Raw genomic sequence first — 16,166 nt, 5'->3', positions numbered from 1 at the left:
TAATATTCATTTTTGTTTATCTAATTTTAGTCAAGTTGGAAATTTTTCCAGTAAAATGTTAATGCATTAATGTGCAACATTGGCACATGCAGAATGTGTGCCAAAATGCCACCTTTGATGCACTTGTTTCTACACATTTCTATATGAATGTAAACTCGCTCTTCTTCATAGGCTGTAGCTTGTAGTGTATCTAAATGTAAGGAGCGGCTTGGTGTGATTAAGTAAGTGATACGAAGCCCAGTTAGCCACACTAATTCACTCGGTTCCGGCCACTTTGTCGCAGCCCAACCATCCACCTTTAAGCGGAGGCTGGTCCCAACTTTATATGAGGACCCTCTGGCTTTAAATTAGATGCTCTCCATCCGGTATTCATACAGAGTTCCGCCTGAAAGACCTCATCAGCTTGTATGTTTCACGTGGCTGTCCAGGTGACCTGAAATGTCTTAATAACTACTTGAGGTCACCATTATGTTGATGGGAGATCGAAGGTTGGGAGTTTTGCCTTTTTTTATCTAATTCGAAATTGACTACCGTGTATTTATTTCACGTCTCGGCTTTTCTATGATGATTTCCGTTCCATATTATCACTAACACCACCATGAGACACAGTCATGACCCCAGCTTCACCGTATTGACAGTGAACCTGAGGACGTTTCTCTTAAGCACATCTCGTCAACTTTCTTCCGTAATTCATTTCCTTTCTGTTAACTACCAGGCTGTTAGTGGGTGATGGTAGTTGGAGGGAGGAAGGGAGGTGGTAGTCGGAGTGTTTAAGATCTCTGGTTGATTCCCCCATAATAAATCAGTAGTTCAGAGATCATATTACCAAATATAAATAATAGAAAATTCGCACTCAGCTACGCATATTAGACAAGACCTGACTGTTTCATCGACCATTTTATCATCAAACTCCCGAGATCAAGGGAAAGCGAAGCTCTAAAGACAGGCTTATCATTCACAGTCGCTGGAATTAAACTGTGTTAAGTTGTGGTGAAAGCTTGACAAACACAAATCCAATTTAACAGCAAAAACATTTACAGAGAGTTTAAGTCCAGTGAAAGAGTTCTTCCGTAGGTCACTCCAGTGAGGAAGTCCAACCGCGGACACGTCCGAACTAAATAATAGATCAATCCAATTTTCCTCAACAGTAGGAGAGAGGGGGAAGGCGTGTGTGGGGCCAAAGCCAGAGCCGTATCGAACAACACGTTCCGTCCTTCATAAAAATTGACTGCAATTTTAATGGCTTTCTGCGCATCTGTTATTTATAAACAGATGTTTTTTTACGCACCTTAGTCCTCCGTCACAAGATTCTGCGTCTTTTTCAGCCTGAATGTTGTAAATAAATCTGGTGACATATATACACGTGAAGTTATGAAATATATATGTTGTCCAACATTATGAAATAAAATAGAAAGTTAAATAGACGTAAATTGTAAAAGATGCAGACTCAGATATACCAACACTTCTATGTAAATGAAAGTAACGACGTTTCGAACCGTCCTGGACCGTTGTCACGTAGACTGCATTAGTGTTCAGGATAGAGCGAAACGTTGCCAATTTCATTTACATGTGTGGCTTGGTTGGTTTCTTTACAGCATAGTTATTGGGGCCTATTCTCTGCTCACACATACACACACATACACACACACAGAAAAAAAAGCACCGAAGAAAAATATATGGGTTAAGATACAGTAAGACGAAATGAGCAAACAAGCAACACCCGACCAAAAATTTACCCCACAATAAGGTTCATATTTTAAAAGATAACACAATAAGGTGCACAGAGACAGGATAACCCACAATAAGGTGCACAGAGACAGGATAACCCACAATAAGGTGCACAGAGACAGGATAATCCACAATAAGGTGCACAGAGACAAGATAACCCACAATAAGGTGCACAGAGACAAGATAACCCACAATAAGCTGCACAGAGACAGGATAATCCACAATAAGGTGCACAGAGACAAGATAACCCACAATAAGGTGCACAGAGACAAAATAACCCACAATAAGCTGCACAGAGGGAAGGAGAAAGTTATGAGAAGAAAGCGCCAAGCCATTACGACTATATAGCACTGGGAAGCGCTCAGGATAAGGATTTGGGATGGGACAGTGGGAGGGGGGAAGGAATGGTGCCCAAACACTTGGACGATCGGGGATTGAACACCGACATGCATGAAGCTAGTGCCACCACTCTACAGTTGTACTCGACTCCATTGTCCAACCGGAGGAGAGGAACAGACCCTTGAGTGGGGTTGGAAGAGTGGCTGGTGCTGCTCTTCAGGGTAGATAAGAGACAAACGAACACTTTAAGAGTCTAAACGTTCGAAATATGTGTTAAGACGGTATATAATCGTAATACTTGTTAAAAAAAATAGACGAACAAAGACTTTCGTAAGACTATTGATAGTCGAAGAAAGACTTTTGTAAGACCAGAAACAAATTCTTGCTTAATTAAGACTAAAGATATCCGAGTTACTTCTTCAAACAACCAACGTACAATTACCTTCTTTTTAGACTTCAAACGAGTGCATAAGGTCTTATTTAGATAATTAACAAATGAATAAATAATAGATACTTTACTAAAAATATAAACGAACTTAAGCTTTCAAAAGACTATAAATAAGCGAAGGCTAATGAATAATACCATGAACGAAGTCTTACGAAAAGAGACAAAGGGAAAGGCAGTGATTGAGATGAAATATGTTGTACAAAAATATGCAAAGACTGAGGGAAAAATACGTCCTGCTCTGTAGTAAAGCCAAGGAAATTAACGGGATTATCCCATGGGTCAGTAGAGAGTGCACAGAGGTGAACATAATAAGAAAATTACTTTGATAAATATATAAAGAAGCAGAGTCGGGACAGAGCAGCAGGAGTTTTTTTTTTAAATGATATTGCGGCAAAAGGTGAATGTCTGCCCAAGCTGTTGCAAAAGTTATAAGGGGGAAAACGACAGTAAAGGATTAAGCTTACAATAAGAGATGTAAGTGATTACATGAAGAAAAGTTACTTTATTTAATTCATTATCATCCTCATACCCCTCTTTTTGGTATATGGCAGCTAGTGGACCCTCATACCCATCCTATCTACCCTATCTATATTATTAAATACATATAATACCCTATTAATATTCCCTATGTTATGCTATTCATCCACTGGTTTTCAAAGTCCAAAAACAAACTTTGGAGAGTTAATTTTTAAATTTTCCAAGACAGTGAAGGAAAACATAAATATTGAAATAATTCCTGTTAGCATCATTAATCTTACCCTTTCGGTCATATTCTATTCAACATATGTTTGCAAAAAAGACTGCTACCAATATAATATAATATTATATATATATATATATATATATATATATATATATATATATATATATATATATATATATATATATATTCTTGTAACCATCAAATGCATAATAAAGCACAAAAAATAAAAAAGGAAGCGGGTGGTAGGAGAAAAGCACACAGAAACTGTATTGGAGGGGATCTAAACATTCCCTCTAATGCGTTATGCGTGGTTTCCTCCGAGGCTATGGGTCCCCCTTCTTCCAGCTAGAGGTGGTACTCCCTTCCTTATATATATATATATATATATATATATATATATATATATATATATATATATATATATATATATATATATATATATATATATATATTAATAGTTTTATGTATGTATATATATGCATATATATGAAAAACTTTGTTTTCAGTTTGTTCACTTTCCTATTGAATAATTAATGGGGTGTATAAATTGACTGAAGATATGCAGTGATTAGCATATGATGTAAGGTACTGTATTGGTGAGGTTAAACTATTTGGCTCTAATACGAGCTTAGAGAAGATGGGTTCGCTGAACCGGGTTAACAGTGCTAATTTAAAGTTCAGGAAAAAGACTGGATGGAAAAGTCTTCTGGACCCATTACAGACAATTAAATCATCCCATGCAATCAAGCCACGCAAAAGGACCTGACCTAAGTTACATTAAAGGAGAAGAACGTAGGCAGATTAGTTAGTTTTTATACCGGTGAAGCAGGAGAGGGAAGCACTAGTACGCAGAGTTGGATGATGATCGAGTAATTTCATGCACTCTGGGGGATGGAGGTGAAATCTTAGTGTATGAGGTACTGTGCCATCCGCCAAGAGTACCTGTATAGCCTTGACGTGTCTTCAGCTACAGCGTAACCGCACTTGGATTGTACCTGGATAGGATTCTGGGAGTTCTTCTACTCCCAAAGCCCGGCCCGGTGCCAGGCTTGACTTGTGAGAGAGAGAGAGAGAGAGAGAGAGAGAGAGAGAGAGAGAGAGAGAGAGAGAGAGAGAGAGAGAGAGAGAGAGAGAGAGAGAGAGAGAGAGAGAGAGAGAACGGTTCCCAAAGGGGGTCTTACTCTTGAATAACTCTCTGATGAAATTGTTGTTCGGACCCCGATAGAAAATACGGCCGAATATCAGCATTTTGAACAATGCTATTATTTTGTTAAATGTGAAATTACTGTAAGCCGTTAGACTATTTTTATGGCCTACTCTAACTAAGGATGTAAAGGTTTTAGTATTGTAATATTTGTATATGGAGTAACGTGTGGAGATTTTAGTATATATATATATGTCGTACCTAGTAGCCAGAACGCACTTCTCAGCCTACTATGCAAGGCCCGATTTGCCTAATAAGCCAAGTTTTCATGAATTAATTGTTTTTCGACGACCTAACCTACCTAACCTAACCTAACCTAACTTTTTTGGCTACCAAACCTAACCTAACCTATAAAGATAGGTTAGGTTAGGTTAGGTAGGGTTGGTTAGGTTCGGTCATATATCTACGTTAATTTTAACTACAATAAAAAAAAATTGACCTCATACATAATGAAATGGGTAGCTTTATCTTTTCATATGAAAAAATTTGAGAAAATATATTAATTCAGGAAAACTTGGCTTATTAGGCAAATTTGGCCTTGCATAGTAGGCTGAGAAGTGCGTTCTGGCTACTAGGTACGACATATATATATATATATATATATATATATATATATATATATATATATATATATATATATATATATATATATATATGTATATATATGTATGTATATAATCTGAGGAGCTGGAGGAACTTGACAATCTGTGATATCTAGCCTTGTACCTTGCATGTAACCAATGTTGTAACCCCTTTTTGTGGATTGCATCAATAATTGCAGTGATCCAGGAACCCAAGTGTGTCTATGAACGTGTTCAGTCAGTGAGCACGCAAGCACTCATCCCCTTCTGAAATGCTCAAGGTCATAATTCATTCAGAAGAGCTCAAAACTCTTAATCAGCTCCGTAAACAGGAAATCAAAACAGAACTCTTAGGTACTTTCGAACAGTTAATCAGAACCATCATACACCTCCAAACTCTGACCCATAATGAGGAGTTCCTTGTTCCTAAGCCCCACTATTCCCTTTCCTTCACATTTCCCCTTCTATTCTCAATCCCCTGCCTCCCCCCCAACCGATCTCCATCCATTCAACTCTGGAACATATTCACACAAGTTTCCCTGACTGTGTGGAAGCCCATACACGCACAAGGACCTATTGTCACTAACTTTCCAACCACAAAGCGCTACTTTACTTAACATTATGCTGTTTAATCAACACATGTGGAACTCGGCAACGTTTCGAAGCCTGTATAGTTGTTTAGTAACTTTAGAATATCTTCCAAATAAGATATAACTGATAAAATCCCTATTAAGACCACTCAGTAGCTCGGTCGATTGATCTTTGGCCTCACAATCGTGGGGTTCACAGTTCGAGTCTCCAAGAGCCCAGGTGAAAGAAATATATCTGATAATAATTCTGACATTGAGGAAAGCATTGACTGAGCAATCCACACACTGCCATCCTGTTATTATTATATTGACATTATTAAAAGTTATCTAAGGAATACTACTACACAAAAATCCTCTTTATCAGTCACATCGACAACGAATGTATATATATATATATATTTGGATTCTGTTAAATCAACAGTATATTGAGGGGGTTATCAACATTTTTTGTCGATTGTTTCACTATATTATGGATTAGGCATTGAATATGCATGTGCTTTCTCTATTGCAATTTCAAAAATGCACAATACATTTGGATGGATTGACACAATATATATTATTGCACATATGAAACAATGCAGTGCAGTATTTAAATGAATATATTAGTTTTATTATTACTATAATAATAATAATGTTAGTTTTATTAAGCATAATAATAGGTCAAACTGAAAGAATGAACGTCAGTGTATTTGTGTATGGAAAAGTATACAAAAATAACCCCCAAAAATAACAATGATATATACATTCCGGACATTATAACACTTAAATCGCTATATAGATCCTGAGACTTCACGCTAGTACTGAAATATATCCGAAATTAAAGTATATATTCGCTGGGAATTAGAGTATACTCGCTGGAAGTTAGAGTATATACTTACTGGTTAGTCAGTCAGGCAGTGTTGAGGTCTTAATTACCCTTCAGAGCTTCATAGGCCGAAGACCAACATTAAACCACACATTCTAATGACGGAAAACGTTTCGTTCATCACACCAACCTTTCATACAAAAAATTCCCGCCACAAAATTAATTTCGGTGTCAGTATTGAAAATTTTATGTTGCCAGGTGTGTGTGTGTTGCGGGTCGACAGCTGAACTTTCGCTCATATTGTGGGAGAGATATTTACCGAATACATCTCATTCGCACAACAGACAGCGAACATTAACTGGCGAATCATCGTTGCCATATTTCACTTCTAGTGAGTAACTATAAAACGAAGTGTATCCAATACTTGATTATCCCTTTATTTCCGTAACAGTTGTTACGGAAATAAATAAATAAATATATTAATAGAAATATATATATATATATATATATATATATATATATATATATATATATATATATATATATATATATATATATATATATATACACATATATATTTATTTTTATATATATATATCCTGCATTCTTACCCATGGGGAAAGAGATGGATGGATGGATGAATACTTAAGTTGAATGATGTGTAGGTAGATAGATAAGTAGATAGATATCACGATAACATCAACTATGTATGGAGTGATATGTAGATGGGCAGATGGGAGGCACACAGAGACCCGGGCAATGACGGATACCCCCCCCCCCCTCCCTCTTCCCTCTAATATAGAACAAATGTTTACACCTTTTTTATTACATTATACATCATATACAACTATAATACAGAACATTACACCAACAAATTCAAAGGTTTCCCAGGCTCTAATTTGCTTATCACACTGATTGATATTGTTTGTCAACAAATCCTCTCTGTGATTGCATTGTCGTAACAATATCAGGGATCCAGCTAGATGTTTACCTGTTCCTCCAGTTCCATGTTTTAACATGTCTTTCAGATCTTTTGAACTCTAATCCTCATCACTCTTAATTCGTGTTTCAATCATGTCAACATCTCTATAAAAGGATAAGAATCAGTTACCAATGGTAAAGGCATTTGTGCATGAGGGAAAAAAGAGGGCTATAAACTGGATAGGTGGTTTCCTAAAGATAAAAGTGTGTTGTTTAAATGTGTGTTATTCATTCGTAAATTATTTCGTAATTTATTCGTTCGTGAAATGTGGGAAAGTGTGTTATTCGTTCGTGAAAATGTGAGAAACTGTGTTATTCGTTCGTAAATTATTTCTACAAATGTTGGTGTGGACTGGTGCCAGGCCAGGTAGCAAAGTTGTAATGGGTGCCAAGATGGACCCCCTAATGATAAGTTTTGACAATTTCCAGCAAACACAATTCGGCTGGCCAACGTCAACATTTTGCAGGTCCCATCGTTCACAGCCATTCAAACTGAGACACTGATGGTGAGACATGAGGGACACAACATAACACAAATACGTCAAATATGACTTTAAACATTGCCATATAATGACTACTTGAGCCAAAACATTATAGTGAACGTAACAATACAATGTACCTCTCATGAAAATCCACCCATCACTGCAATACAATAAACACAACTCAAAAAATCAGTTTACCCAGCAGTACACAATTGCATATAAACTCAAAAAATAACAACCAATATATAGCACTAGAATGATGAGAGGAACAATAAGAGCAGCCAGCATAGCAATACAATGAACTCATCACCTCAACAAAAACAAAAACAATCGCAATATTACAAACACATCAACTCAAATCCTGTCAACACAGTCATATAACACCAACTAAAACCATGTCAACACAGCAATATGACAAACACATCAATTAAAACTTGTCAACACATCAGTATCACGAACACGTCAACACAGCAGTATCACGACAACATCAACTATGCAAGCAGCTAGGTTATCAGACACTAACTTCCACTGATGTCTTCCACAGCAGGGGACACTGTGGCGGCCGTCCAGCGCCGGGGACACACAGCAGAAACCCAAGAGACCTCCAGTGCTGTGAGAATGGTGTTTCAAGCCTTCTTCATCTCCTGCATCACCTTACTCACCCACTTTCTTCCTGTTAGATGATCATTTGGTCGCCCAGTTTTTTCATGAATATGCATATATGTATATAACTACATATTAATATATATATATATATACACTATATATATCAATTTAGCAAATAATTTTTCGATTTAGCATGCCACAAGCATGTTCTCATGCAATTGTCGCTGGTAACAGTCGACAGTTAAGCTCACAAAATGGATATACACATGCTCAGCCTCTATCAAATAACTTTCACCTTTTCATTTTTGAGAGGTAAATTCTCCAGTGTTTTGGAAGGGACGGGAAAAATACCTCGTCTCAAGTATGTCACCCTTTCAACAATTATTGAGGAGCAATCGAAAACACTCATATTATATATATATATATATATATATATATATATATATATATATATATATATATATATATATATATATATATAATATTATATTATATATATATATATATATATATATATATATATATATATATATATATATATATATATATATATATATATATATATATATATACAGTGAAATAATCACTTCAGCAGCTTAAATGGATTATCAATTGATGAAAAATAACATTCAATGTATTTTATCAAGAAAATTTGTTGGAAAGTACAAAAAAAAATAATGTCTTAGAGTTGCTGACGAGGTTTAAATACAGACCAATACTGAGGAATAAAGTTCTTGAGGTGGGGAGCACGGTACCATTGCACGGTGTCCGTATATTGCATAACTTTGAGTATACAGCGTTTAATAGGTGTATTTGTGTTCCGTGATATATCGTTTAAGATACCATCATCATGGAGTTACAGTGTGGGCCGGTGGTTGAAAGATTTCATACGGTGAGGTGATGAATGGATGACACCATGATTACCTGTAATGCTAGAGGGATCACACAAGAAGTTGAACAGCAGACTCAAACAATAAGACTACATGATCACACAGTTACAGTGACACCGTCGAGGTGGACTGTGTTTCGTGTGAACAACTTCAAGGGTCGTGTAAGTTACCATCTTGCATATTAATGACAGATATATCAAGAAAAATCTAAAAATATACATTTATTTTTTATATCATGCGGTACTCAATTTTTCATGCACCCTTTGCAAGTCATTCTTGAAACTCCATCCTTTCCCATATTTGTCATGACAAAGCATAGATTCATCAAATGTCAATTCTTCCTTCTATACATGCGAATAACAAATATTTCTTTGTTATGAAATCATCACAATTCATCTCAACGTGAAAAAACTTCACAATTTCCGGTAGCATAACAAAGCATCTTTCTCTACTTAAACAGAGGATTTTAAAACATTTCTAAATTACTCGACAGCAATACAGATATTACACAGCGCAATTTACAGCTAAAATTTAACCACTCTCTGTAAATGTATTCTCTTTATATAGTTAGTTTGCGATTTTTGTGTTGATTAACTTTAAAGCAAGAACTGTTATAAGCATGTCAATGAATGTGTCTGTCAGTCCTCTATCTCTGTCTGACACCTGAGATGTTTCTAGTATCTCCATGTCTAGCTTCTTCAAGTCGAAGACCAAAGGAAAAAAGACGCTGCTCTAGATGTCAGCTTATTTAATACATAAGTCGTCCTGACGAGGAATTTCAGAAAAAACTGTTTATTATAATTAACGAGAATTAAAAAAATTGTACTAACACTGATTTCCAGTTTGTCTTCACCTTCGGTGAAAACCACAAATTCAACTTGGAAAAATCCTGAAAATAAACATATTCTAATTAGCACTAAACTTGTTTTAATTAGCAATATAATTAAGGCTACATGTTGTACATTTACTAAATGTACTGAAATGAGGCTTAATTCTACAGCTTGTTTAATGTTAAAGATCTAAATTAAACGTGGCTTTCGTTCTTCCTCTCAACAAATTTCTACACCTCAAATTTAATATGGAGCGTTTATTCCTTAATGCAGCGATAAACTACCTAAAGCGGACATTACTAATTAATTTGAAGGATCGTCAACATCTTCAGTCAATTAGTCTCCTGAAGTCTAGTTCATTTCAGTTTTCTGAAATCCTGTAACATTTTCGTTAATCATTTATATCCTAGCTATAACATCCAGGAAAAACAGGTCAACAATTTTAAGTAATACTTGTTCATCTCTTAATATTTTGTTATAAAAATGTTGAATATTATGTCACCTTGATCCGTTTCCCGTTATCACCCTTCGTGATTAAGCAGTTTTTAGAGCAGTTGTTATTAAAAAGTTATTAAAAGCTGTTTTTAAAACAGCTTTTAATCACGTTTTTAATAATGGCTTAAAGCTGTTTTTAAGAACAGCTTTTAATAGCGTTTTTAATAACAGCCTAGAGCTGTTTTTAAAGCAGTTTTGATGTGGCTGACAACGTAATACTCTCGACCCAGAGCTCCGAACCCAGATATACTGTGATCCATAAGCCTGGTTCACTCCATGTTTATTTTTATGTTCCAGATAAGCCTTTAATTGGTGTTTTATGTAGTGTGTTCAAAAAGTACCATAACGTGAAGCATACACACACCAAGGAATGTACATAGATGTATATAAATCGTTACTGATAGTGTATATCACTTTTTATGTCCATTTGTATAAAGGTATGAACATTGAGCTTCTGCCAGATGCTCTATCATGTACATTATTAGCCATTGATTGTGTTCTCTGAGTCATTAATGTGTGTGTGTGTGTGTGTGTGTGTGTGTGTGTGTGTGTGTGTGTGTGTGTGTGTGTGTGTAATGCTGATAGATCACGACGGACAGGTTTAGTACTTCCCTAAGTACTACTTAGGATAGTAGTTAGTAGTAGTACTACTACCCTATGTCGTGACCTCGATTAGTTTCTTAAATGACTGTTACATTCCCTGTAGTACTCAGATGTTGATGTGTTGAAGCAATGTGTGAGTATTGCCTATAGCCTCAATAAGTTGTTTCGGTCTGGAAACTAATGTTTATATGAGTTTACTTATTTCATAATTTGTTTACCAAATGAATAAGGACCTAATTGTTATGAAACATAATAAGCCCATGAACGAGCTATGTCCTTTGAATTATCATGATAAATTGACTAAGTATTTATTCCTAAAATATTATTCTATGTTGTTTTTTATTTTGGGTAATTGAGATATATGTTGAGTGGCAACCTGGCACCACATACTGTACTTCATCTGTGTTTCATTAAAGGTTTATATGTATTTTAGTTTTCATTAACTATCCTTAAAGTTTTATTATTTGTGGCAACATTTATGAATGAGCAATCATAGAAAACATGTTTGATGAAAATAAATATATGACCTTAATTTTTTGTCCAAGAAAGCAATAATGATAAAAAAATAGAAATATCACTGAAGTCATAACATGCAGCAGCATATTATAGAATACAAAATAAAGATGAAAACCAATTTTTCCTTCATCAGAACCTAAACATTTATACATAAATCTCTGAATAGTGAGCATGTCTTACGGAGTTCACATACAATGAAAATCCCCTTATTGGAGAAAAATGCAACATTTATGTATATTTACATCATAAATCGCCATGGTGCTAAGGAAGTTCCTCGCGACTCCCAGTTTGCCCCATTCAGAACATTAAAAAAGCGGTAGATGGTTGAACAAGTCTCTGAACCTGATCACTCGCTGACCTGTGGCACAACCACACCTAATTTAGCATTAAGAACACAAAGTAAACACTCAAAAACGTCTCCTGGCTGAATGTTGCAGCGAATGTTTCCACCTGTTAGTTGTAAAATGTATTTGTTTACATTCTAATTCTTTCTGTTTTCATAATTCAAATGGAGAATGTGTGTAAATTTAATCTTCTTAATTTTTGTAATCTACTTTTTGTATTTCTTTTCAATTCAGATTTTTCTGTTGTATTACCTAGTATCATTTTTACTTGTATGTTTGTGTAGTCACTTTTATTTTTTTGTTATATGTACTTAATTATCTATATTCTCTTCATTTATCATATCTGTTTTGACTTCAATTCTTCCCTTACATCATCTTAAAATATCTCTTCTTTCTCGTTTCTTATTTCTCTGCTGTGAAGGTCATCCAGCTCCTCTCTCTTCCTCCCAAGTCAGTTCACTCCTTGTATCTCCTCACTAAAGTGACTCTAGGGGCATCTTGAAGGTTATATATATTCGTTTTATTTAGTATGTTTCTTCAATTACCACACTGTCTCTTTTTTCATACGTTCTTACTTCCTTGCTCATGCTCTCCCTCTCTCTCTCTCTCCCTTTCTCTCTCCCTCGAAGTTTGCATTGTTTCTCAAGCTGTTTCTCGACGACAGCCTAATAACAGTCTAGCCATTTCCAACCATGTGTCCTTGTCATGACTCGTGTGTCTCGCTGTGTCAGCCCTTCCTTCCCTTGCCACTTCTAATCATCGATTTTACGCTCTTTGCTTATCCGCTCCCTCTAATTCAATTCCATCTCCGTCTCTCAAGAAATATTCCTCTCTCCATCTCGGTGGCTCCATCTACTGCACTCTTCTCACGAGATATTGAATTACATTTCTCGACCCTCCCATCGGCTTCCTCTTCATAGAGATTAAATATATTTATCTGATTAACCTATTTATAAATGGGACATGATACCCTTTGATAAACTTTTCGCTTGTCTGTGAGACATGGGAACTCTCTGGTTTTGGATTGCTGCGGTTGCTGTCCGGACACTAGTGTGGGGCTGCGGGTGCTGCCCGGACACTAGAGTGGGATGCGGGTGCTGTCCGGACACTAGAGTGGGATGCGGGTGCTGTCCGGACACTAGTGTGGGGCTGCGGGTGCTGTCCGGACACTAGTGTGGGGCTGCGAGACACTAGAGCAACCGGTCGACTACTAGAGGGGCCAGCTTAGCACTAGAGTGACAAGCTGGCACTTCAAGTTCAGCTTTTCATAACATTATTTCGTCTGGTAAAGTGTTACCAAATGACAGATTTTTGTTTAACATTGAACAAGATTTTCCGTGTTAACAGCTTTGTGCTCTATACTAATTCTGCATTCCAGCTAATTCTGCTTGAAAATTTCTATATTGATGTGATTGCTATAGAAAACAATAATTAGCAATATTATTTAAGCCTCTGTAAGCCTCTGAAAGCTTGTTCAGGAGCATTAATCGTTTAATAAAATTATTTCTTGCTGAATATGAACAAATTAATCCAAGCAACATTCCACGAGCGTAAGAAAAATAAAATGATAAAAATTCCATTATACATCTAGTAGGTAAACTTGAGCCTTTAACCACTTATTTTTGTTCATTTTATATCAATTGAAATTTCGAAAACCTGAAATCTTGAGTATTCATATTTTGCTGAATAATTACTGCTAATTATTAATTAATAACGAAAACGACGAAGACAGCTGATAAAGCAGGGAAAATTGTACTAATTGATGTCTCACGCTATTGGGTTATTTTGACATGAATTCGCTCTGATAAACAGCAAATTCTGTCGCCTTCAAATAAATCCTGAGGGAGTCATGTCTTGTTATATACTGCTAGGTGAACAGCTGCATCAGGGTGAAAGAAACTGTGCACATTTGCTTTTGCCTCTGCCGGGAATTGAACCCGGGCCCTTATGACTACGACACCCGAACACTGTCCACTCAGTAGCGAGGCCCCTCCTGTGTGTGTGTGTGTGTGTGTGTGTGTGTGTGTGTGTGTGTGTGTGTGTGTGTGTGTGTGTGTGTGTGTGTGTGTGTGTGTGTGTGTGTGTGCGTGCGCGCGCGTGTGCGTGTGTATTTGTGTATGAGTGTGCATGTGTGTGTATGTGTGTGAGGTTGGAGATGAAAAAAGTTGGATTAGCTTTATTGAACTTTACAAGATTATTGTTTATTTGATCTTTGGTGCCATAGGGAGGTGGCTCAGCTCCAATACTCCATCATCACAAAATCAGTGTATGTGAAATGTTCAATTCCAAGTCCATAGACTTTCGCACAAATTTAAATAATAATAATATAATGTTCTGATTTTCGAAACACTTCCCCCATTTTTCTCTCTGTCTTTAATCTCTCATTGTACCCTCCTCTCCTTCCAGTCTCCTTTTCCATTTCACTCCGTCTCTAACTTTTTCCCACTCCCACCCACCTCCTCTCCACCCTCACTCTTGCCCCTCTCCCACACTCTCCAACGTCCTCCCCTTCCCCTTCTCTGCCCTCACAGCTCTCGCTACTCTACTTCCCTCTCCAGCCTCTATCCCAGAAGCCTATGTTCATCCCGTTCCCCAGACCATTCCCTCTCAAAATTTGGGTGAGGCTATCCTTAAGCATCTGGCCTCCAGCATTGAATAGTTCAACAGATAAACTTCTTATTAAAATATATATATATATATATATATATATATATATATATATATATATATATATATATATATATATATATATATATATATATATATATATTTATATGCGAACAAGCCTGAATGGTCCCCAGGACTAATAATATTTATATATATATATATATATATATATATATATATTTTTTGAAGTCAACTGGAAGCCTCCAGGAGTGCAGAATCAGTTCCCTTACTTTAGGGTTCTGCATGGCATCACTAGGAAGAATTACAGGCAATTTTATATATTGTAGCTCGGAGCTCTATGTACCTTATTCTCATATTAAAATTTCTATTAGTCTTATGAATTATTTCCAAGTCTTCCCTGCTCACTTTACTGTATATCTTAAAAAAGTGTTTCTTAAAAGCCCTTAAAGCCATTATCGCGGATGATTTCCCCTGCGATGATTTGTGGACTGTTTTCTGTACTTTCCTCCAGTCGCTTACCAGACCATCTGAAAGTCTTACAGGAATTACAAAGTCTTACTGTAAGTCAGTAAGTATCTTTTCTATCAACGCCTTCTAAAAATATCTGTTGTAGGGTCCTACTTTAATTGTCTTAGCTATCAGTAGTGTCTTGATATATTTCATAGAAGTCTTTCTCCAAGTCCCTCATTCAGTCTTAGTCCAAGTCCCTCATTCAGTCTTTATCCAAGTCCCTCATTTAGTCTTTATCCAAGTCCCTCATTCAGTCTTTATCCAAGTCCCCCATTCAGTCTTTATCCAAGTCCCCCATTCAGTCTTTATCCAAGTCCCTCGTTCAGTCTTTATCCAAGTCCCTCATTCAGTCTTTATCCAAGTCCCTCGTTCAGTCTTTATCCAAGTCCCTCGTTCAGTCTTTATCCAAGTCCCCCATTCAGTCTTTATCCAAGTCCCTCGTTCAGTCTTTATCCAAGTCCCTCATTCAGTCTTTAAACAAGTCCCTCATTTAGTCTTTATCCAAGTCCACCATTCAGTCTCTATCCAAGTCCCTCATTCAGTCTCTATCCAAGTCCCTCATTCAGTCTCTATCCAAGTCCCTCATTTAGTCTTTATCCAAGTCCCTCATTCAGTCTTTATCCAAGTCCCTCATTCAGTCTTTATCCAAGTCCCTCATTCAGCCTTTCCTACAAATTTCTTCCCTTCTCCTCTCCTCAAATATCTTCCACGCCCAGTTTCCGTAAATTTCTTTCCCCCTTTTTTTATCGCTCGGACCAGTGGTTAGAATTATTCACCTCGACGTCTTATAGTACATGAAAAGCCTTTCTGGCTCTCCAGGTGCAAAAAAATGTTATCGGAAAATAATTTATAGTCGATCATCCGTTTTTGTTTTCACGGTCAT

The 16,166-nt window shown here is 36.5% G+C and overlaps 1 protein-coding gene across 2 annotated transcripts in view; it reads left to right on the top strand.

The window, feature by feature from the left end:
- The window catches only part of LOC123772392 (opioid-binding protein/cell adhesion molecule), a 21,295-nt gene extending 12,426 nt beyond the window's left edge, over positions 1-8,869 (top strand). For both annotated transcript variants that reach the window (XM_045765496.2, XM_045765497.2), the window contains exon 5: positions 8,406-8,869. In XM_045765496.2, coding sequence (XP_045621452.2) covers positions 8,406-8,545 — 140 coding nt within the window. In that variant the 3' untranslated portion in view covers positions 8,546-8,869. The remainder of the gene's footprint in view (positions 1-8,405) is intronic.
- The last annotated feature ends 7,297 nt before the right edge of the window (positions 8,870-16,166 follow it).

This window comes from Procambarus clarkii, chromosome 17 (genome assembly GCF_040958095.1).
Source record: "Procambarus clarkii isolate CNS0578487 chromosome 17, FALCON_Pclarkii_2.0, whole genome shotgun sequence".
Classification (NCBI taxonomy): Eukaryota; Metazoa; Arthropoda; class Malacostraca; order Decapoda; family Cambaridae; genus Procambarus; species Procambarus clarkii.
The sequence above is the reverse complement of the archived record's forward strand: the minus strand, read 5'-3'. Positions and strand labels throughout refer to the sequence as shown.